This window comes from Asterias rubens, chromosome 3, assembly GCF_902459465.1.
Source record: "Asterias rubens chromosome 3, eAstRub1.3, whole genome shotgun sequence".
Classification (NCBI taxonomy): domain Eukaryota; kingdom Metazoa; phylum Echinodermata; class Asteroidea; order Forcipulatida; family Asteriidae; genus Asterias; species Asterias rubens.
Window position 1 is genome coordinate 20,660,318 of NC_047064.1, and position 23,667 is coordinate 20,683,984.

General features: G+C 39.4%; 2 protein-coding genes across 2 annotated transcripts; one reads left to right on the plus strand and one right to left on the minus strand.

The window, feature by feature from the left end:
- The first annotated feature begins 8,731 nt into the window (after window positions 1-8,731).
- Window positions 8,732-12,938, plus strand: LOC117288418 (peroxisomal membrane protein 11A-like). The gene is made up of 4 exons (XM_033769275.1): window positions 8,732-8,837; window positions 10,433-10,548; window positions 11,143-11,306; window positions 12,287-12,938. The coding sequence occupies exons 1-4, from the start codon at window positions 8,734-8,736 to the stop codon at window positions 12,614-12,616; spliced, it is 714 nt and encodes a 237-aa protein (XP_033625166.1). The 5' UTR covers window positions 8,732-8,733; the 3' UTR covers window positions 12,617-12,938.
- A 2,418-nt stretch (window positions 12,939-15,356) lies between these two features.
- Window positions 15,357-22,212, minus strand: LOC117288345 (peroxisomal trans-2-enoyl-CoA reductase-like). Its single transcript, XM_033769165.1, has 8 exons — window positions 22,048-22,212; window positions 21,017-21,150; window positions 19,713-19,878; window positions 19,048-19,129; window positions 18,017-18,113; window positions 17,487-17,591; window positions 16,448-16,562; window positions 15,357-15,827 (listed from the first exon to the last, which is right to left on the minus strand). Exons 1-8 carry the CDS (start codon window positions 22,184-22,186, stop codon window positions 15,739-15,741), a joined length of 927 nt encoding a protein of 308 aa, XP_033625056.1. The 5' UTR covers window positions 22,187-22,212; the 3' UTR covers window positions 15,357-15,738.
- Window positions 22,213-23,667: the final 1,455 nt, after the last annotated feature.

Consider the following 23,667-nt stretch of genomic DNA (forward strand, 5'->3'; position numbering starts at 1 on the left):
CTTTAGCGCCAGTTAGAGCCACTAAGCCACCATATTGCCACTCTCAAACCAACGTGTTGTGGAGATTGCTCCTGTATACAAAAGTGACGATAACTTGGGAAGTTGTCGAGTGGCGATGGGAAAGATGGGCAAAAGGCTCGAGTTAACGTTTTAAGACAAATCAATCTATTAATTTGAAGACGATAGTTCCAAGAACCGAGAGCTGGAAATGTGTGATATTATTTCCTTGTGGACAGTGTGGTAATCAGGATTGCTTACTTCCGATCACCATAAAGCCCGGTTCATACTTCCTGCGAGTGCAAAATGCTAAGCGAATTGTGACGTCATAGTGTTTTCGCTGCGAAAGTTTTGCAAGACTTAGTTCAACTATTGCGAATCATTCAATGCGAATTTGTGACGTCAAAATTCGTATCGTATTCGCATTCACCTGAACTATGAACGGGCTATAGATGCCTCAAACCTCCACACAAAAACCTCATCGAGATTGATGATGATGAGTCATATACTTCGATTGTACATGACAGCAGTCACGCAACTCAACTTGAACAGAAGACAAGAGCGAAATACCATCACAGATTGGATTAGAACTGTCATCAGATTAAATTTATCCTTCGGGACATTTTTAGTATACGTGACACCTTCCTCAGACCAAAACCAAACAGAGGGAAGACTAAACTAACACTAATTGAAAAACAAACACCCAGTGGTAAAAAAAAAAAAATGAAAGTTTGGAACAATTTGCTTTTTAAGTTTGTTTTGTTTTCTGTAAGTTTGTTTTCTGCAAAGTTGATTTTGTAAAAAGAAATTGAAAACTTCACTATGTGAGTTTTGCTGTCATCGTGCTGCCATTGTTGTTGTAGTTTGTTTGGTTGTTATGGTTTTTTTGTGGTACTTGTTTGGGCACTGTTATGTTTGTTGCGTGTTTTTTTTTTTACTCTGACATGTGCTCCGAAACTTCCTTGTTTTCTGTAAGTTCGTTTTCTGCAAGTTGTTTTTGTTTATAATATAAGAAAACAATCAAAAACTTCGATAATGAGTTTTCCGTGTTAATATTACTTTTGTATTGTTTGTTGTGGATGTTTCGTGCTTAAGTTGTACTCCAAACATGTTGCTAATGTTAAAGACACTGTACACAATTGATAATTGTCAAAGACCAGTCTTCTCACTTTCTGTGTCTCAACATATGAACAAAATTACAAACCTGTAAAAATTTGAGCTCAATCGGTCTTCGAAGTTGCCAGATAATAATGTAAGAAAAACACCATTGTCACACGAAGTTGTGTGCTTCCAGATGCTTGATTTCGAGACCTCAAATTCTAAGTCTCCGGTCTCGAAGTCAAACTCGTGTAAAAATACTTCTTTCTCGAAACGTTACTTCAGAGGGTGTCCACTGCCTTTAAGTTTGCAAAATACCGCGCAGTGATGAGTTCATTTCGTCCTTTACACACAAATTGCATCAAGGAATTAAAGCCTTGATGAGTATAGACATGACGATACCGCTAAAGGCGATTTGGGGGACGTTAGGGGACTGGCCGGGCATGCCCTCATCCCCTTAGGGACACGGTCCTTCTCTGCGTCACTTTGAGTCTACATTATTGCCCTGAGGAGATTTAAAGTCCACTCACATTTTTTCTCTGAAAAGTTATTACAAAATATCATGACATTTCGTTGGTGATAGAATAAAAAACAAAAAAGCATTCAACGCAACGTACCCTCGGAAGATTTGCACTGCATAATATAGTGAAGACTTTGGGAATGAGCCGACCAATTCCAGTAAATTACATTTTAAAGGCAGTGGACACTATTGGTAATTGTCAAAGACTAGCCTTCACAGTTGGTGTATCTCAACATATGCATAACATAACAAACCTGTGAAATTTGAGCTCAATCGGTCATCGAACTTGCGAGATAATAGTGGAAGAAAAAACACCCTTGTCTCACGAAGTTGTGTGCGTTTAGATGGCTGATTTCGAGACCTCAAATTCTAAACTTGAGGTCTCGAAATCAAATTCGTAGAAAATTACTTCTTTCTCAAAAACTATGTCACTTCAGAGGGAGCTGTTTTTAACAATGTTTTATACCATCAACCTCTACCCATTACTCGTAACCATGTAAGGTTTTTTGCTTATAATTATTTTGAGTAATTACCAATAGTGTCCACTGCCTTTAAGACCTAATCATCTTTCTCACTGCGTAATATAGTGAAGACGTTGGCAATGAGCCGACCAATTCCAGTAAATAACATTTTAAGACCTCATCATCTTTCTCAAATTAAACACAAAATCAGATGTACATGAAATAAATAATCCCCATCTATCTTCCTTGTTCGAAACCTCATGATCCTGCGCCAGGAGTCGGCAAGTTGCAGAGCATTTGTAATGTGTTGATCGCGATCACTAGAATAGGCGTGCGTTTTGTCGACGACGACGACCCAAATAGAAACATGTGTGAGCTTTGGTCATTGGTTGAGCGTTTTCGCGTGTTCGGTTGAGAACCGCCGCGGTGACGAGTCTGTTCCGATCACCAAACAGTAACCGACTTGTTGGCTCGGTTTACCATGGGCGGAGTCTCAATGGAATTCTTTTGAAAATGAAATGAAGCTCAACGAATAAATAGTGTTGAAAAAGATTACATAAGTTCAATGAAAACAAAATGAAGGCTGTACATTTTTACATTTTTAAGAATACATTTTTAAGAGATGTACCTACGTCAAGAACTCTTGGAAATTATTTCGGTCAATGGACTTTACGCCAGAAACCTGTTTCCGGTCACGGTCGCCAAAACACACCTTATATAGCCTTCAAAGTTGGAAGTATAGGAGTAACGACTGAAGACTAAAGTAAAGGGGTCAACTTAAAACAAGGAGGCCTTTAGTGCGTACACTTTGTGCAGTCCGAAATACTGTTCTATAGTTTAAATAACCTCAACATGCTTTATGACTAATATGTTTATCACAAACTTCAGACCGAGTTTGTTTATTTAGTTTGCGAGACACCAGCTTGACTTCAGACAGTCTGTAAGTGGAACGTTCCAATGCCGTAATTAATCATTTCAACTCCTTCAACTATCAGCCAAAAAATCACAACTTGTCAAAAGACTACGGTCCGCCCATATTCCAAACCTGTCTCTGTCACCCTGATAAGGAAAGAATCAAACACAAAAGTCAACAATATAGACTGGTGCTGGGGATATTGTGGCTAACCGAACAGTCATTGTTATAACGCCCTTAGGGAACTTGACACTGACAGCTAAGGTGTGAAAAGACACCATTAGGAGACAGATGGACTTCGTATTGAAGGTTCCGGCCTAACGTCACAGAGACTGGGGCACCTGTCCAAGATGAGGCAGATGATCAAGGTGTGAGGATTGCCACACCCAGTGGCCTTGAGGCAAAGCCGTCTCTATACCAGCCGTGGCGCGTCATGGCCTAGCGGTTGAAAACACCGGATTCAAACTCTGGGGTTTGTGATCAGGTGTGTGATTTCGGGAACGTAACAAATAACTGTTTCGGTTGAACTTGCCACTTGGTTGATCACTGGTAGTTTACCGAAACAGTTATTGTTTACGACCGCAAAAACGCACCCCGTGCAGAATGTGGGTTCGAGTCCAAGTCGTGACACCTGTGTTCGTAAGCAAGACAATTAACCACTTCAGATGGGACTTAAAGCCATTGGTCCTGTGTGTTATGTAACGCACGTAAAATAAACCTGTAAAATAAGCCAGTGTTCCCAAGTGATTGACAGCATATTGCGCCACAACAACTTGTAATTCATTACATGGTGCTATGTAACCGTTTAGAAAACCAATCTTGCCAAAAAAAAAACAATGCCTTAAAAAAAAATAAAAGGAAAAAGGAGTTAGGGTTTTTATTTTCAAAAGCCCTTTTCACACAACAGCAATTTAGCAGGGGTCCCTTGCTTATAACTTGAGCATGATTGTGAAATTTTACATTTATTGCACTTTAAAATAATGAAGGACAACAACGTTTGGTCGATTCCTCAGTGATATCTTCTCAAATCTGCAGTTCTTTATGGACAGAATAAACATTATCGTCCTTTCTCACGAGTTGCAGTTTCGCAACCATGCCAAAAATGTATCAAGAGACCCTTGCTAAGTTTCTGTCGTGTGAAAAGAGCATCTATATAGAAATGACGAAATCATCATGTTAATAAACCAATATACCTCCAAAGAATGGTGCAAAGGTTTGTTTTCACGTCCTGTGTATTGAAGCTGTAGGAAACCACAGATGGGGGGGGGGGGGTAAGCTTTCCAACTGGAAGTTCCACAGATGGGGGTAAGATTCCCAACTAGAAGTCCCACAGATGGGGGTAAGATTTCCAAGTGGAAGTTATCAGTGAGGGGGGAAGGAAGGGGGTTATTTGGGGAAGGAAAAGGGTAGGACGGGGTGAGAGAATGTGACACTTTGCTGAAATGCATACCACAAGTTTTGTAACTCACTCTGTTGGGGGATCACAACTTGAGAGGATCAGTAGAGCTTTACAATCTAAATGTTTTTTTCTTGTGGGGGAAAACGTGAACGTCTCCCGTTTCTTGAGGTAGAATTTTTGTTATATCTTTGAGATGAATTTGAGCGTCAGCTTGACAGCGTCGTGAGTCAGAGCAGAGTGAGTCAACTGTGCTGGTGATGACAAAAAAAATGACTTTAACTAAAAACAGCGCTGTGTGCGGAACTTGAGCAAAATTATGACTTAAAAAACTAACAACTTAGCAATGATGTGTCACACTGCATTCAGTTTATCAAATTATAATGACATCAACCTGTGACATTATGAACTTTATCCTTTTCAAAAATGGTTTGTCGGGAATGGACTGTGTCTTGGGAGAAAAAGAAAGCGTTAAAAAAACCTCGGGTTATGTTTGAATTGTGTCCTGTCATCATTTAAAGCTGTAATTCGAGTAGCTTTATGAACATCACCTTGCTTGGCAACAATCTTAAAGGCACTGGATACTTTTGGTAAATTAGCAAAGACCAGAACTTAGGCTCAATTGGTCATCGAAGTTGCAGGAGAATAATGAAAGAAAAACACCCTTGTTGCACAACTTTGCTTATTTTTAGATGCACAATAAAATACTTCAGCTGAAGTCTTTTATTATTTGAGTGAGAAACTACCTCTTTCTTAAAAGCTAAGTTACTTCAGAGGGAGCCGTTTCTCAAATTGTTTTATACTATCAACATCTCTCAACAACAAAATCATGCTTACCAGATTAAGGTTACCAGCCGAACTACCCTGTCACATGTACCATTTGTGATTGGTATCCTGCTCATTTCTGCTTAGCAGAGAGCTGTTAAGTACTTTCTGTTCAAGCAGCTCTATGAAATTGGGCCCTGGTCAAATTCAACCAACCCCTCACCAGTTGTACACTTTGGTAATACAAACTTGTGAACCCTGTAACACCCCTGCCCCCATTCAAAGCGAAATTCAAGGGGGACACAAGAAATGGTTGACTGGCCAGAGTGTCACTGAACTTGGGGTGTTCCTCGGTGGGGAACGCTCACAAGAACCCCCGGTCTGGGGCTGATTGCGAGTCTAAATCAAAATGACAAACGGCACTTGCTGAGGAGGAAGCGAACTTTCCATCTTCATGAGTAGATCTCAGAGGGAGAATGTCCAGGCTTTTTTATCATCTTGAAATAAATCAGCTGGAAGGAGATGGGGTTAAATACACTTCAGCGTATAAAGAATCAGTTGGGGTGTGAGTGGAGTGCCTTTAAAATTACCGCAACATTTTAAACTTTCCAATAATTTTTCAAATTACCAGTGACCACCTCTTTTATAAGAAACCACCTAAAATTGATGAGTGACAATTTTGTGTTACTCATACGGCCAAATTGTAAACGAATCTGAAATGATGTTCCCTTCTGAATTTTTTGTTTTCTTTTGTCTTTTGCAAATCCTTTTCGTCAGAGTTTTGCAGTTTCTTATGAACTCTCTTTTGAAGAAGGAAAGTTTCTCTTCAATATTTTGGACCAACTGGAACCTGGTTCCAACTAAGGACAACAATATCCCTAGTAAAGATAACTCACAAAGAGTCCTATATAGGACATAAGTTAATAAGACTATCTTTTGTTGTGACCCCTGATCTACTTCTTTGTCATTGTGCCATGATCGTTGGCTCACCATCATCCATGGTATGACAAGCCCTTGGCCATGAATGTTCTCCTAATCCAACAGTTGTGATTAGCACATGACCGTGATGACTGTAGATATTATGAACTTGAGTTAATCTGACAGCTTTAACATGATGATGCGGTTCTTGCCACAACCAACCCAAGGTGTGGGGGAATATCTCATCATCGTCTTCTTAATCTGGATTAAGGAGCCTGAAGGCTCGGGTCTACACGGGCTTGTAAATAAAACCTAATCAAGGATTAACCAATTCACCTTCTCGTCTGGCAATCCTCTAGAGACTGGTGCTGAGTGAAAGGTGTGTAATGATGCCAGCAGTGACCACGGGGATCCAGGCATGGGATATTGACATCATCGGCTGCGTCTTTGACTATGGCTGCGGCTCATGGCTAGGCCTACATCAGCATTCATTCTTCTGGTTAAACCGGGGAGATTTTATAAGACCATAAGCACACAGTTTCACTCAACACAAATTTGCTAAAGCAAAATTCAGATTACCAACCGAAATCAATGTGGTGAACTATGGATCAAGGCATTGCTGATAAAGACTCCCTTGTGATTATAGCATGGTTAAAGAAAGCTTTCGAGCAATGTCTCAGGTTTTATCTGTATCTTTGTATCCATACTTTTGTCATAAATTTGAAATTTCTTTCTTTTGTTTTTGATTTGAATGTTTCGAAAATCGCATAGGAAGAAGGGAAATAAGAGTGCTCGCAAATCAACCACTGTTAATTGGTAATTTTCAAAGACCAGTCTTCTCACTTGGTGTATCTCAACATATACATAAAATAACAAACCTGTGAAAATTTGAGCTCAATTGGTCGTTGAAAATGCGAGATAATAATGAAAGAAAAAACAACCGTGTTACACGAAGTTGTGTGCTTTCAGATGCAAGTTGATTTCGAGACCTCATCTAATTCTGAGGTCTCGAAATCAAATGCGTGGAAAATTACTTCTTTCTCGAAAACTGCGTTACTTCAGCAGGAGCCATTTCTCACAATGTTTTATACTATCAACCTCTCCCCATTACTCGTTACCAAGTAAGGTTTTATGCTAATAAATATTTTGAGTAATTACCAATAGTGTTCACTGCCTTTAAAAACCACTCAGGATCCATTAAAAACATAAGACAAGTATTACTCGAAAAAAACTTTCCCTTTATCAAGGTTCCTCCAATGAATCAGCGAAAAAAAATCGAACATTTGGGGGTTTAATAACACATGGCATGAACATTTCAGTCAAAAACTGAACACATCTTGCCTATCATGTGTTGTTTCTTGAGGGCACGATTGTCGTTGTTTTGTGTGGTACAATTAAAGTGACTAACTCAAACCCAAATCCACCAGGGCGGACTGCACTGATTCATCGGCGCAAGTTCTTCATATATCTGTCGTCGGATCATTGTCGGTTGAAGATGTGAGGGGACTGGCTGTATACCTTGCCCCGTTGGGTTCAAATTCGGTTGAGGGTTTTTTAACGGCAGTGGACACTTTTGGTAATTACTTAAGGCAGTGGAAACTTTTGGTAATTACTCAAAATATTTATTGTCATAAAACCTTTCTTGATTACGAATAATGGGGAGAGGTTGATAGTATAAAACATTGTGAGAAACAGCGCTCTCTGAAGTAACGTAGTTTTCGAGAAAGAAGTAATTTTCCACGGATTTGATTTCGAGACCTCAGATTTAGAATTTTGAGGTCTCGAAATCAAGCATCTGAAAGCACACAACTTCGTGTGACTGGGTGTTTTTTTTCTTTCCTTAATATCTCGCAACTTCGACAACCGATTGAGCTGAATTTTTACACTGGTTTGTTATTGTATGCATGTGTTGAGATACACCTACTGTGAAGACTAGTCTTTGACAATTACCAATAGTGCCCAGTGTCTTCTACGCATAAAAACTTACTTGGTAACGAGTAATGGAGAGCTGGGGGGTCGTAATAAATATCATTTGAAAGAATCTACGGTTGACTACTGTATTGCATATTTATTGAACTGGTATAGGCCTACTGCACATACGTCTTGTAATGAACATTTAAATAATGGTATTGCCTAAAATCCAAAGCCGCAAATTGTACAGCTCAAATTTTTGTTCAAGTTATTATTATTATTATTATTTTATTCGCCATAACAGTACAAAACAAAACACATTGACAACATTATACCCCAAGATGGGCAAGGGACAACAAAAGCAAATAGTAAATACATACTATGATCCGTAGATCTTGCCCCACATCTGGGGTACACAATAACATTAATATAGATTTAACATGCATGCCTCTAATTTGCCTAATAAATTGCAACACACAGAGCATCTACAATGCAAAATCTGTCGGGGCCCTTAAGCGGGCCCACCCCACGCCGTAACACCCCCCCCCCCCCCTGCCCCGCCCCAAGGACTTTCTGAGCTGTCAAAAGAGTGGCGAGTTTGAGCTTGGCAAATAATATAATTTTAATAGTATACGACTTGACCAAAATAGGTACGAGTCAGTTAATACACTTATTTGTACTAGGCCCGAGTTGACCTTAAGTTGTATACATCCCCATGCAGTATAATGCTCGTTAAGTCGTCCGAAGCTGAACGATGTCGTTGCCACTGCCATGGCCAGTGTCCGCAGTGAATGAACAATTTGTTCGGGATTTCGTAAAGTTTACATCGTACACCGAAGGGCGGGATAAACTTTACAGGTTTGTTCATAGTCATACCTAGTGAAGCATTTGTGGGGTTTTCTTTATAGCTTTGCCACGCCCAAATCAACGTTTAGGCTGAGAATGTCAATGATGCTTTTCACTGCACCCAATTCGTGAAAAACGCAATTGATTAATAAACACAACAGATCCACACTTTCTTTACCAATTTTTCTGGTCAGAGAGAGGGTTACGACAATCGGAAGCGGTATATCCGATAGGGCCATAAAAGCAAGGAACTTTCTGTTTTTCTTAAAAGTTAAAGGCAGTGGACACTAATTAATTGGTAATTATTTTAGTAAAAATTTAGCATAAAACCTATATACTTGGTAAGGAGTATTTAATAATGGGGAGAGGTTGGTAGTATAAAACATTGTGAGAAACGGCTCCCTCTGAAGTGGAGTAGTTTTCGAGAAAGAAGTAATTTTTCACGAGTTTGATTCGTGTGATTCGTGTGACAAGGGTGTTTTGTTCTTTCATAGTTATCTCGGGGTTATCTCGCAACTCCGACAACCAATCAAGCTTAAAGTTCCACAGGTTTCTTATTATGCATAATTTATGTTGAGATACAGCAAGTGAGAAGCATGGTCTTTGACAATTACCAATAGTTTCCACTGGCTTTAAAGGAACACATTGCCTTGGATCGGTCAAGTTGGTCTTTGAAAAGCGTTTGTAACTGTTTGCTATAATATTAAAATGCATATGGTTAGAAAGATGATTTAAAAGTAGAATACAAATGATCCACACAAATTTGCCTCGAAACTGCGTGGTTTTCCTTTTACCTTGCGAACTAACACGGTCGGCCGTTTATGGGAGTCAAAAATTTGACGCCCATAAATGGCTGACCGTGTTAGTGGACGAGGTAAAAGTAAAACCACGCAATTTCGAGTGATACTTGTTGTGGATCATCATATTCTACTTTTAAAATATCTTTCTAATCATGCATTTTATAACAAACAGTTACAAACACTTTTCAAAGACCAACTCGACCGATCAAAGGCAAAGTGTTCCTTTAAATTGTTATGATTTATTTATTATTATTAATCTATAATAACAGTTAGCCTAATTTTTAGTAATTGACAGTTGAGTTGGTCATGTTATTGTTGGTAAATGACGGATGCCAGTGCAGTGGCAGAATGCTGGAGCTTAGGCACTTTTTCTTTTTTTGGGGGGGGGGGCGGGTTCCTAGGTAGGGAGTTCGGTGGTTTCTGCATTTCTTTAATCAATGGAAAGCTTGTTTCAAGAGAAGTTCACTGGTGCTTAAATCAGCTTCATATAGCTTGAATGCTATTTTAAAGATGAAAGGATGACCCATTTGATGTGTCTGTAAACTACTGCTTGACTTGTGAATATACTACTAGTTGGACCTACTAGGAGTAGGACTGAGAATTCTTGGTCGCCATTTCTCACTAGCCTTCTTAAAATGGCAATGAAAATGTCAAATGTCCCCCATATTGTTTATTATACATACTTAACATTTTCCGACGGAAGTGCCCTTTGCAAAGTAATATTAAATTCCATTCCTGTACTTATATATCAAGGGCCCATTTAAATAAATTGTTCAATATTAACTTGTTTGTTGTCTATTTTGACAGGGTTACCCAATATGCGTCAAGGTTTCTGCTTTGGTACTTAACAAGATATGGAGGACCAGACACCACGGTACAAAAAGTTCAACAACTCGAAGCAGCTGTCACCACATCAAGAAAATGTACGTTGGGCTAAAAACTGCAGGTGATATGTTCCTGTTCTGTAAGGACAAGACAGTTTTTCCAGACACAATGGATTTAAAATTTCTACTGAAACATTTCAAGAGGCACCGAGGCAGTGGCATAACAATGGGTTACTTTATAGCCACCCCTCCTGAGTCCTCCAGATCCCAAATGAATCTAAATGCACAACTGAATGGTTCAATACACTTAACTCTTTGTGAAATCAGCCCCAGGGGTCGTGGAGGCAATCGCCTTGCTGCCTTCAACATCCTCCTGAAAGCTCGTTAAAAAAAAAAAAAAAAAGACATAGTTTTGTACAAATATTTACAGTCCAGTAATATATTTGAACTCGAGCCATACCACAGTCCTTCTATGCGGGCCTGGAATTTCATCTAAGGGCAAGGCCACTTTTATTTTGCAAAGGGCGCTTCCATTGGAAATCTTTCAAGTGTATGGGGAAAAGGGGCACCGATGCCAAGACGAGGGCATGACCTGGTTCTGTATGATTCAAGTCCAGCCTCAAAAAGTTGTTGTTTTTTGTGAGTAAAAAAAATCTTACAAACTTCTTTTCTCTATTCTTGATCTCGTTTTAGTATTTCGAATGTTTCGTTCCATGGAGTTTGCTCAGAAGGCAATGGATGCCCTCCGACAGACTGACGATATTCAACGATTCTTGACCTTAATTGGCTTCACTGGTAAAGCACTGTGGCTGCTGATAGATCATCTGGTCTGGCTCGGCAGAACCAAGATTTGTGATGTAAGAATGAAACCTTGACTCAAATTATTTCATTACTTTTTTGTTTCATCTGTACAATCTGTTGTTTTGTTTGTGTTTTACACGTAGCTCATATTTTTGTTTTCATTTTGATGTGAAGTATTGAACCACAAGGGGAAGAGACTTGGTACATACTAATCAATTTTTGGTGACCAATTGCAAAGGAAAGATACCACAGTGGGATTTGAATACAGCATTTAAATGTAAGGATGCTTTTGGCGTGTCGTGACCCAGGGGTGCAGTGCACTGAACCCCTGCTCTGGTGTTGTCAGCTGCAGAGTGTAGGTTCGACACCCGGTAATGACACTTGTGCCTTTGAGCAAGGCTTCTTAAAAAGTTGGGAAGGTAAGGTAGTGCATTCTGCTCTACCAGTCATGCTCCTAAGGGATGATACCCATGCCTACATCCTTACGGGCTGTAGCGACAGTAAACCTGTTTCATCCCCAGGAGGTTCAGCCTCTGGTGGCAGTTGGCTAGGGTCAAAAGCCCAAATCAGTTTCTTGTAGCCGTTATCTTGAAGTGGCTTGTCGTGGGCTTTTACATGTCAGGCAATCTAAATAAATAAAAGTTGGTATTTTGAGCAAGCTAAAGGTCTTAACATCAGTTAAAAAAAGTTGAAAAATAACAAGTAGACTAAAGTCCTCAAAATTATGAGATATTTCTATGAATTTTGTTATTGCATATTAATTTTGGTTTTACACACATCGATGTGTGTTAGCACTGTATACTCACTCGGTACTTTCCTGAGCTCTGTGAAAACAAAACAATCACAGGCATATTACTCGGATGGGATTCAAGCCAGGACCTTTGCAATTCTAGAGCAGTGTCTTGCCAACTAGACCACCGAGGTTGCCCGGTAGCTAGAGGCAGTTTGAATCCTACGTTTTAGCAGCTGGTACCGCAACGATTTAATAGATTGACATTTTGTGCAATAACAAATTCAATTGTTCCTTATTGAACAGGTGGATATCAAGAAATGGGGTCAACGCTCAGCGTGGTACTGGCTCATAGCGTTACTCTCATTGACCTTAAATGACCTTCGTAAGATCCAACTGCTGACGCGTCGAGCAGAGGCCCTGAAACTAGAAGGACTGATGAAGTCTAATCAAGGAGTAGAGCTCAAGCGAGACATGCATAAGGCTCGGCTCGGTCTCTTGGTCAATCTGAGTGATGTATGGATCCCCGTGTCTGTACTAGGATACGTAAGCAAAGGTTTGGGGTCGATGGGAGGGGTCATCGCTTCCATTACAGCAATTCATTTAGTGTGGAATAAAAATGTTCATGGGAAGTGAACAGTTTTTGAATTCAAAAAATTCAGCGAGAGCGAAATGAAGTCCGAACTTGTGATTGACACATGAACAACTGATCAACTATGAAGTTCAGCAAAGTTAACTTGAGAGTTAAGCACTGCTGTGCAAAATTGCATCGAGTGCAATACAGCTTTCAGAACTTTGTTTTGTTTGAATACAAATTTTCTATGAATTCAACAAGAGCAAAATGAAATGTGTCACCAAAACTTTTGATTCATGATGAACTACTGATCAACTATGAAGTTGATTACAGTTAAAGCCATTGGACCCTTTCGAGTCAGAAAAAATAATAAAAGTTCACAGATTTACAAATAACTTACAGGGTTTACAGAAGGCAATGGTGAAAGACTTCTCTTGAAATATTATTCCATGAAATGCTTTACTTTTTGAGAAAACGGCAAAACAATCACGGCGAAACGCGCGGAAACAAGGGTGGGTTTTTCCGTTGTTTTCTCCCGACACCGATGACCGATTGAGCCTAAACTTTCACAGGTTTGTTATTTGATATAGAAATTGTGGTACACAAAGTGTGGGCCTTGGACAATACTGTTTACCGAAAGGGTCCAATGGCTTTAAAGGAACACGTTGCCTTGGATCGGACGAGTTGGTCTATTAAAAGCGTTTGAAACCGTTTGTTATGAAATGCATATGGTTAGAAAATGTTTTAAAAGTAGAATATAATGATCCACACAAGTATCACTCGAATTTGCATGGTTTCCCTTTTACGTCGCGAACTATCACGGTCGGCCATTTATGGCCAACAGTGTTAGTCGACAGGGTAAAAAGAAAACCACGCAAATTCGAGGCATATTTGTGTAGATCATTGTATTCTACTTTTACAATATCTTTCTAACCATATACATTTTACAACAAACGGTTACAGAACGATTTTCAAAGACCAACTCGACCGATCCAAGGCAACGTGTTCCTTTAACCTGAAAGTTGGGCCATTGAGTGATAATACGCAAATGCATCAAGTACGATACAGCTGTCAGTAGAAGTGTTTCATCTTGAGAGACCAGGGTGTTTTTCATCTGCTCCTTGTACACTTATGTAGAACTTATTACAAGGGCATCGTACACACAATAATAATAATCGTTTTTATATAGCGCTATTCACTCCCGAAGGGCATCTCAAAGTGCTTCCAACATTATTACCCCTGCAGCCGGTTTTTACAAAATGCTAAGTTCAATCCTATCTCGAGGTAGGATGAGTAACCCGTCCTATCTTAGGATGGGTTAAATGTGTCCAACGCCTTTGAATACGGAACTTAACTCGTCCAAAGTCCTAAGATTAATCCTAAAGTAGGAAGAGTTTGGTGAAATCGACGGCTGGTCACTGGGACCTTTAATTAATACCTTAAAACCATCTCAGCTCCCTGGGGAGTATACAAGTTTCATGTTGGGCATGGTAGCTTGATAATACATTTCTTCTCACAATAATTGTGTTCAACAATATAAAAAATTATGTTTTCATTGGTATCTTTCCATTGCCAAAGAAAGAACGTGAAACTGAAAAAAGGAAATTAAAAAAATTAAAAAATTATCATGTAAAAGGGATTTTATTGACAAGGCGAAGTTGCACAAAACGCCATTCAGTTGAATTTAACAAACATGAATAAACATTTAGTTTTGGTTCAAACTACAAGTTTTTATTTACTGCCAATTATCAACGACAATTTTTTTATCGTTTTAGTCAAAATGCACAGTAACAACAAAGTAAACCCTGAATTTTAAAACAATTGCAGTCTGTTATTTAAAAAAATATCATTCGTAAACAAATGGTGCTCAACAGTTCTGAATTTTAAATGTTGCAGTCTGAAATCAAATTATTAAAACATGATGTAATATTTTTTTGTATAGAAAGCTGTTTCCTAAAAATGACTGTGATTAAAAATGTATCTAACCATTAATGCCACCCAAATATACAATATGTTATTGGCTTGACATCACAAAGAGCTAAGATTGATTAACCTTTGTATCAATCGTAGTTGCTAAGCAAAGTGTCACAATACAAATCATTATGGTAATACTGCCAACTGATTTTAAGATAAATCTTAGTGCTTTGTAAAATCGGAATCTGGTTTGTTCAAATGAAAAGAACCAGCAGTTAATTTTCACAAAACACTTGGATTAATCCTATTTTGAGTTAGGACTCTAACTTAGGGTAGGTTAAATGTGACGCCATCTGCATATACAGAATTTAACTCGTCCTATGTCTTTAGATTGATCCTAGGTTAGGAAGAGTTTGGTGAAATTGACGGCAGGGCTGGATATCACTAAGCATTCAAATGTATCTGACGGTGAGCTGTCAATATCAACCCAAAAACTTGTATTGTGACATCACATTTTGCTAAGAAGTTTAGATTGCTGAGCACTTAAATTTAAAGTAACAAACAAAATACGGTTTGCAGCTTCCTCGTCATCTTAAAGGAACACGTTGTCTTGGATCGGACGAGTTGGTCTTTGAAAAGCGTTTGTAACCGTTTTGTTATGAAATGCATATGATTAGAAAGATATTTTAAAAGTAGAATATAGTAATATCCACACAAGTATCACTCGAAATTGGGTCGTTTTCCATTTACCTCGTCGACAAACACGGTCGGCCATTTAGATGGCCAACCGTGTTTATAGTTCGCAAAGTAAAAGGAAAACCACGCAAATTTGAGGCAAGTGTGGATTATTGTATTCTACTTTTAAAACATCTTTCTAACCATACGCATTTTATAACAAACAGTTACAAATGCTTTTCAAAGACCAACTCGACCGATCCAAGGCAACGTGTTCCTTTAATCTCAGCTGTTTTTGAAATCAGCCCATGGGTATTTCTTTCTTTTGTTTCTACCTCTTTTTCTTACCACTTTTTGAAGTGACTTTGATTTGTCTTTGTGAAGAGCATAATATGGCAATATTCCATTTCATAATTTGCAAAATGTTTTCTTCAGCTCTTCAAATATTAAATCAAAGTCGGGGTACTTTTGGTTAAAACTTTTAAATGAAAATATTAATTATTTATATACAGGTTTACTTTGCCAGTGGATGTACAAATTTTACATTTATATTGAAATTTTTAATAAATTTTTTAATTGGAAAAATATAGAGTCGTCATAGTTTTGATTTATCTATTTCTTCAATTGTTTTTGCTTTATCTTTGATGTCACTCTTCCATTCATAGGCTTTTGATCTATCATGATCTGGAACAAAGAAAACCAAAACAAATTTGTAAAAACAAATTGAAAGATCTGTTTACCAAATAAAACTGATGAAATATTTTTTCTTCTTTTAAAGAATGCTTTAATCCCAAACCCCCCTAACGGACCTGAAACTACACTCCAGGCCTTGGCCTAGTTGCCCCGTTGTAACTTTGGTGCACCGTCCAAAATTTTCCATAGACTTCACGACTTTCCAATGGAAGTGCCTTTTGCAAAATTAAAATCGCCTCACCTCTCACAGATAAAAATCCAGGCCTTCCCTGATGAGATTTATGCTACTTAATGATGAAAAACTTTAAAGAAAATGTACTGACTTGACCACAGAACAGTAAAAAAAAAAAAACGCTACAAACACAAAAACAGCCTCCTATTTGATTCTGTTTGTATGGTTGGGGTGTTAGTTTTGTGTTACTTGTTATGGAAGGGGGGTTGCTGTGTACTCGTACCTAGTATTGATTCAGTAACTTTCATTGTTTGTATTGTACAAAGAAGAATCTTTACCACAACTGTGGCGCCCTCTACCATTAAATTGTGTTAAGGATTCTATTATTGTAGAATCTGATATCAAAACTTCATGTTTATGAATCAAGGCAAAAACTCACCTGGCACATGCCATCCTGTCTGCCCATAAAGACTTGATCCTCCATCCACTTTAATGGTTTCTCCAGTTATGTAGGAAGCTGCTGGTGACAACAGGAAGCACACAGCGGCTGAGATCTGGAAAATGCATATGTTCAAACTCATTTGTAATTATTACTATTGTTTTGGGGTTTTTTTTTTGGGGGGGGGGGGGGTGGGGATCTACAGTTGAAAAATATATTTACAAATAAAACATACAAAACATAACCAGAAAATAAAATAGGGGGCAATACAAAAAAATCAAACGTTTATGGCACAATTTGTTTTCTTTGGTCATCAGATACCTGACCATGGCTGTATCCAAATAGGAGACTTTTGAGACGCTTGGTGGCAGCAGACTTACCAGGTAAAATCCATCGTTCTCGGTAATGTGCGGGTGCCCAGAACTACGTAAACAATTAAAATTTACCCGGTAAGTCTGCTGCCACCTAGCAATCGGAAGTTTCCCATTGGCAGCTTTGATAACGGCCATGACTGTTGCTAAGGGTGTATCTAACAACGTCCTATTGACCCCTTGCACGCGCGTCACACGCGACGACTGATGCCACGCTCACCATGTTGGTGGGCAGTTAGGTTTATGTGTATTAACGCCGCGTCGCCTAACATGCGCACTACAGTGGACACTGCAGGGCATAGAGTTATATATAAAAACGCACAGTGAAATTGCCCACCAGTATGGCGCATTCAAGATGTTTCTGATGATGACGTCAGGTGAATTGGGTCAATATTTCAACTGATGATGATCTGAGAATACAACTGTAGCGTGAGCTGAAAGTTCAGACACAGTCTTAGCCATGGTTTCAGACGCCATGTTGCAGGTTTCAAACTGGATTTTTTTTTCTTAGTATTGATCCATTTTAATGGGAGACTTTAAGACGGTCCTTTTTCACAGTTCAAACCTAAGCGCTATACTGAGCAAGTGGGCGCACGCTCAGAGTCGCAAAAAAGGACCGTTACGTCTGCTGCCACCAGTGTCTCAAAAGTGTCCAATTATTGTCCTACCTCTTCTACTTTGCCGAGCCGTTTTGCTGGAATGGCAGGAACTGCAGACTCAAAGATCTCTGGAGTTGCGTAGTTAGCAGCCGCTGATTCTGAGTACACTGTCCCCTGTTTAAATCAAAAACAATATTTCAGGGTTATTTATTACTCAATAAGTAACCACAGAAAGTGAATCACACAAACTATAAATTATAGAGAACAAAGATATTGACGAAATAGGGAGACCACCAACATTAAGGTTAGTTAGCTAAGTTGGTGGAGCGATGGCTTGTTGATCTAGAGGTCATAGGTTCAATTCCTGCTCTAGTATTTGTATTTGTTCATCCCAAATTTTCTATAGAAACATTGCATTGCCATTTTAAGTGTTAGGTCTGACCACGTGGTATAGAGCGTGCAAGTCTCGCGAGCGGTCAAATAAGTTGAGGACCAATTTGGTCCTACATTTATTGCTTTAACGCATGAAGGAATCAAACTCGCACACTGTTTCCCACTGTTCAAAGTCTGGTTGGAGTAGATGTTGTAGGAATACTTACAGGAGCTACACAGTTGATGCGCACTCCACTTGGTGCCCACTCTAAGGATGCCGTCTTTGTAAGGTTCTCTACTCCTGCTCTTGCTGCCCCGGTGTGTCTGTTAAATATAATAATAAATAATAACGAAGTCTTATATTATAGCGCACTTATCTACCGAACAAGGTACTCAAGACGCTGAGTATATACAAACTTTTAGAAAGCTAGGTTATTGCAGTGATGAATTATGAGACCCAATTATTTAGCACCTTATAAGGGTTTACAAGGTGCTACGGTGCATACAGCAGCCACAGCCAGGAACATCGGGGCCAACCCCTTCTCTTTTCGATAAGTGCACTGGGTTCTTTTACATGCGTTACACAACACATGGGACCAACGGCTTTACGTCCCATCCGAAGGACGAAGCAATGGTTAAGTGTCTTGCTTAAGGGCACAAGTGTCACGGCTGGGGATTCGAACCCACATTCTGCTGATCAGAAACACCAGAGTTTGAATTCGGGCTCTTATCCGCTCGGCCACGACACTTCCACAACTCTGTTAAGGTGACGGGAAATTGTTGCTTGTCATAACAAATCTTTTAAGTAGGATCTGAAACTTTGCATGGTTGATATAAAATCAAGTGAGGTTTGCGGAGACACCATGTAATAAATCTCTAATGACCTGTGGTGGTTCTGAGAAGAACTGGTGGATTAAAAACACTGAGAAAAGCTGTTGAATTAAAAAGACGAGCAGAGTATACAGTTGGAAACGTCGAGACCAAACCGGCTCTTCTAAAACACAACACTCCTTCAAAAGAGATTTACACAAAGTTGTTCCCACAAGTTCACTATTTATTTTTTAGTTTTTTTCCTAAACACAAAGGAGTTGGTAAAACAACTGGTTCTTCTCCGAACCAACTAACTCAAAAGATACACTCATTATATTGTGTCTCTAAAACCCTTGCTTGCTTTGTATGTGAATGTTCAAAGAAACCCCTTGACTCCAAGATTCTTTCCCCTCTGAAACCCCAGCTCTAAATCTGGCACTGTACTCACCCCATCATAGGGAAGCCATTCCACATATCTGCAATGATGTTGACAATCACACCTCCATGATCGACCATCCACTTGTTGTAAGCTGTCAGAAGTAACGTGAAACTCAGATTTGATGACAGAATAACTACAAAATACAATTACACAGTGTAGGGTCTGAAACTTCACACAGGTAACAGAGGCAATGGACCGTTCCGGCTTTCCACTAAGCTCCACCCACCGCGCACGTGAGCAAGACACGTGCACGAGCACTCCCAATGATATTCTGCACGATTCTTCCACACGTGCCAAATATACGCGCACGCATGACCGAGTTTGTCCAACCACAATCATTGCTGTGATTGGTCAAATGGGTGAACGCTCAGTTTGATTGACAGGTCGGATCGGTTCATTACCCCAATAAAGACTCTTGTAATTGACTTGGTGCCCCTTGAATAGTTCAAGCAGAAATAATAAGTTTCACCTTCAAAGTCTCCTTTCTCCCTAAAGTAATGAAACAAGGGTGTTTTTTCTTTTATTTTTCTCTTGCAAATTCAATGACCAATTGAGCTCAAATTTTCACAGGTTTGTTATTTGGGATACACCAAGTGAGAATACTAGTCTTTGACAATTACTAGTTGTGTCCAGTGCCTTTAAGCGGCTCTATGAGATTTGAGTCAGATGCATACCTTCTCTACTACACAAGAATGTGCCGTTCAGGTTGGTGTCGACAACGGCATTCCATCCTTTCAGTTTGATATTAGAGAGCGGACTCATAAACTGCCCACCGCCGTTGTTCACAAGATAATCAATCTTCCCATAGTAGCTCAACGTTGAGTCCATAAGTGCTTTCACCTGCAACAATAGAAGTGGAAATGTTTAAACAACAATAATAATGTTAAAGGAACGTTACAGAATTAGTAAGAAACAAAAATCGTGAAGATCACAGATTTACATAGAACTTACACGGTCTAATGATGATGATAGTTGAAAACATCCCTTGAAATATTTCTGTCCGAAATGTCATATTTGATGAGAAATAAACTTCGCGTTTGGAGTTTATCGCTCAGTGAGCGTTTTATTCATTTTTATTTTTGCATTGATGCAATGCATCGATGCAATTCTTGCAGTGCACAATGTATTTATTGGAGGCTAAATGACAACACAAAACAACAAACAAGTATACTGTGAAATAAAAGATAGTGGCAGAAAGCACACAAAAAAAAAACAAGGGATGAAAAATGAACAAGGAGACGACTGGGAGGGGGGTGGTAGAGAAAGGGTTTGGGTACAAATAATCATTGTATTGCCTATTCTGCACCACCTATTCTGCCTATTCTGCACCACCTATTCTGCCTATTCTGCACCACCTATTCTGCCTATTCTGCACCACCTATTCTGCCTATTCTGCACCACCTATTCTGCCTATTCTGCACCACCTATTCTGCCTATTCTGCACCACCTATTCTGCCTATTCTGCACCACCTATTCTGCCTATTCTGCACCACCTATTCTGCCTATTCTGCACCACTTATTCTGCCTATTCTGCACCACCTATTCTGCCTATTCTGCACCGCCTATTCTGCCTATTCTGCACCACCTATTCTGCCTATTTTGCACCACCTATTCTGCCTATTTTGCACTGCCTATTCTGCACCGCCTATTCTGCCTATTCTGCGCCGCTTATTCTGCCTATTCTGCACCACCTATTCTGCCTATTTTGCACCGCCTATTTTGCACCGCCTATTCTGCCTATTCTGCGCCGCCTATTCTGCACCGCCTATTCTGCCTATTTTGCACCGCCTATTTTGCACCGCCTATTCTGCCTATTCTGCGCCGCCTATTCTGCACCACCTATTCTGCCTATTTTGCACCGCCTATTTTGCACCGCCTATTCTGCCTATTCTGCGCCGCCTATTCTGCACCGCCTATTCTGCCTATTCTGCAGGTGTTTACACTTGTTTTAATGCAAAGACTTAAGATTTACAAGTACCTCTTCCTCATTTCTGATGTTACATTTGACTTCTTTAATGTCAGCTGTGGATTTGATCGGTATTTGAGTCTTCATTTCTCTGACTGCATTCTGAAGCTTCTCCTGATTCCTGGATGCAATTACAACTTTACATCCTTCAATGTGGAAAGAAAAAGTTTTTTTAAATACAAATTTTAAATTTTCACACAGAAATACTCCATACCAGAGGGAAACTGCTGTGTCCCCTTCTCAGCTTTTGTCTAGGCCTTCGTCGCTTGGACAGCTTCGTAGAGCAAACTGGACTGGAACTTGGAAGAGGAGACCACTCTCGCGAGTTGAGGGGCAAACCACGAGGGCCCTTTTCAACCTGTTTGCGTTTTTTCTTTTTGGGGCAAGAAACGTGCATTATTTATTCAAAACTTGTCTGCAAAGGGCTGACCGATTAACCAATTAAAACGCAGACTTTCCCAAGCATTTATTTTGAAACGAATCCATTTTCCAAGACGCTTGGATGATTGTTGTTTTTTCCAGGCAGTGTGCATTGTTTGTTAAAAAATGTGACTGGTTCAAGATTTTATAAGATTAAGATTAAGATAAGAAACCAAAAACGAACTAGGTGATTAAAAAAAAAAATTAGTTCTATACGAAGCTGTCCGAACCACGAACATGATTGACAAACAATGCATTTATAAATGACGCACCAACCAAGTCTTCCAATCCATTCCAAATCAATTCAAAGGGAACGAAATTTAAGGCATCGCCTGCTGTGTGTACGAATACTTCTCCTAGAAACATGAAGTTTGTTCCGCAGCTAGTAGAGACGATAACGGATCACACACACAAAATCACAAGTTTTCACTTTCACTCTTCAGGAATCACAATAATTATAATAATGTAATGCTGTACTGTGTAAACTGTGTAAGTGTAGCTGTGAACGTGTGACTGAGCATGCTGAGTGTGTGGTGTGCAACACAACGACTTTTTCAGAAAGGCTTTTTAACGCTATTTGCTTGTACAGAAATAAGTAATTTGATACCAAAGATTCACCATACCTAAGTAAAGCAGTTCCTGGCTTATGGCTCTCCCGATCCCAGAGGCACCTCCAGTAACAATAGCAACTTTGTTAGCGAACAGACCAGCACGAAATACACTTGAAACCGCCGCCATGTTTACCTTTGTGTATGATGTCATATCCCTAGAAGTACCGTCGTAAGTAAACCACTTAAAGTGTTGCCTCTTCATTGCCGCCACCAGACTAAACACAAAAAGGGGACGGGCGACGGAAAATGAACGGACTTTAAACTAAAGGGGGCGCACAACACTTCCGACAAAATTAATCATAAAGGTGGATCTCTTCTCTTCGGTGACGAAGTTTGGGGGTTTGAATCAAATCTTACTTGTGACAACTTCACCACTCTATATTTGTCGACTTATTGTAGTTGTAGTTCTAAAAAATAAAAAAAAGATGAACAAACAAAACATTAATAAATTTGGCCTATACAGACGAAATTTTCGGGGGAAAAAAGGTTTTGGGTGAATGAGTAAAATAAAAGTTTCACTCATCTGCTACCAGCTGTTATACCCCCCCCCCCCCCACTCATAATATCCCTCTGTAAAAAAATGTCGATAGCATCGAGTAGAGCTAGGTGAGCTGTAGGCCTACTGTATAAAACAAAACAAAACAAAACAAAAACAAGGAGATGGAGCGCACGGCTATAGCAGATTACATTTTGATGTGTTATAAATCAATCAGGCTTCGTCAGATTTTTTGCCCCAAACATTAAAAAATATATTTATTTTTTAGTGAATGGTATTTCAAAGAGTATCACCCGCTGTAACGAAAACAAGTTTAACTTTCACTTTTAATGGTCAGGACCCATGACAATAATTTAAAACGTTTCTTTTAAAACACATAAGAATTGGTCACGTGATATATTGTCGGGATCCCGACAAAAACTAATTTTGAGCACTTTATTTCACTGCTACTAACAATTGGCGGACTTTTTCGAGCAATGGCTCAAATGAAAGCTTGTAACTTTTTATACCCCCATCAAAATACTTACTGAATTTTAAATTAAAAGTGTTGGGTCAAATCGGCCAAAAATCTGACATAGCACCTTTAAAGTAAAAAGTGTGACCCGGTGATTGTTCCAGCTCGGCCAATAATTAATATTTATCCCCGATGCAAAACATCTATTAAATCGTATGCAGATACACTACTTAAACAACGAAGTGCTATTAGCCGCCGGGCAGTCTCGGTGGTGTAGTTGGTAAGACACTGCTCCCGAAGTGCAAGAGTGGCGGGTTCGAATCCCGCCCGTGGCGCCCGTGATTGCTTTCACATAACCCGGCCGCACTGAGCGATGAGCACTCCCACACATCGATAGGAACGCCCAGGATAAAACTGGACAAAAAATACTAATATGGTGAGAAAAAATTATCCGCCCGATATAATAATTTTAACATCTGTCTCCATTATCACATACTTTTTTGTTTATACACGACAAGTGGCAATACTGAAATTAATGTAATATCAATAACTAAATAATTAATTTTCGCCATAAAGGCAAGAGGAGCATAGAAAGCCACACACGATGTTTCTTTTATTATTTATTTTATTATCAACACATTAAAATGTAAACAGGTGGCGATGTGTCCCAACGGCAAAAATC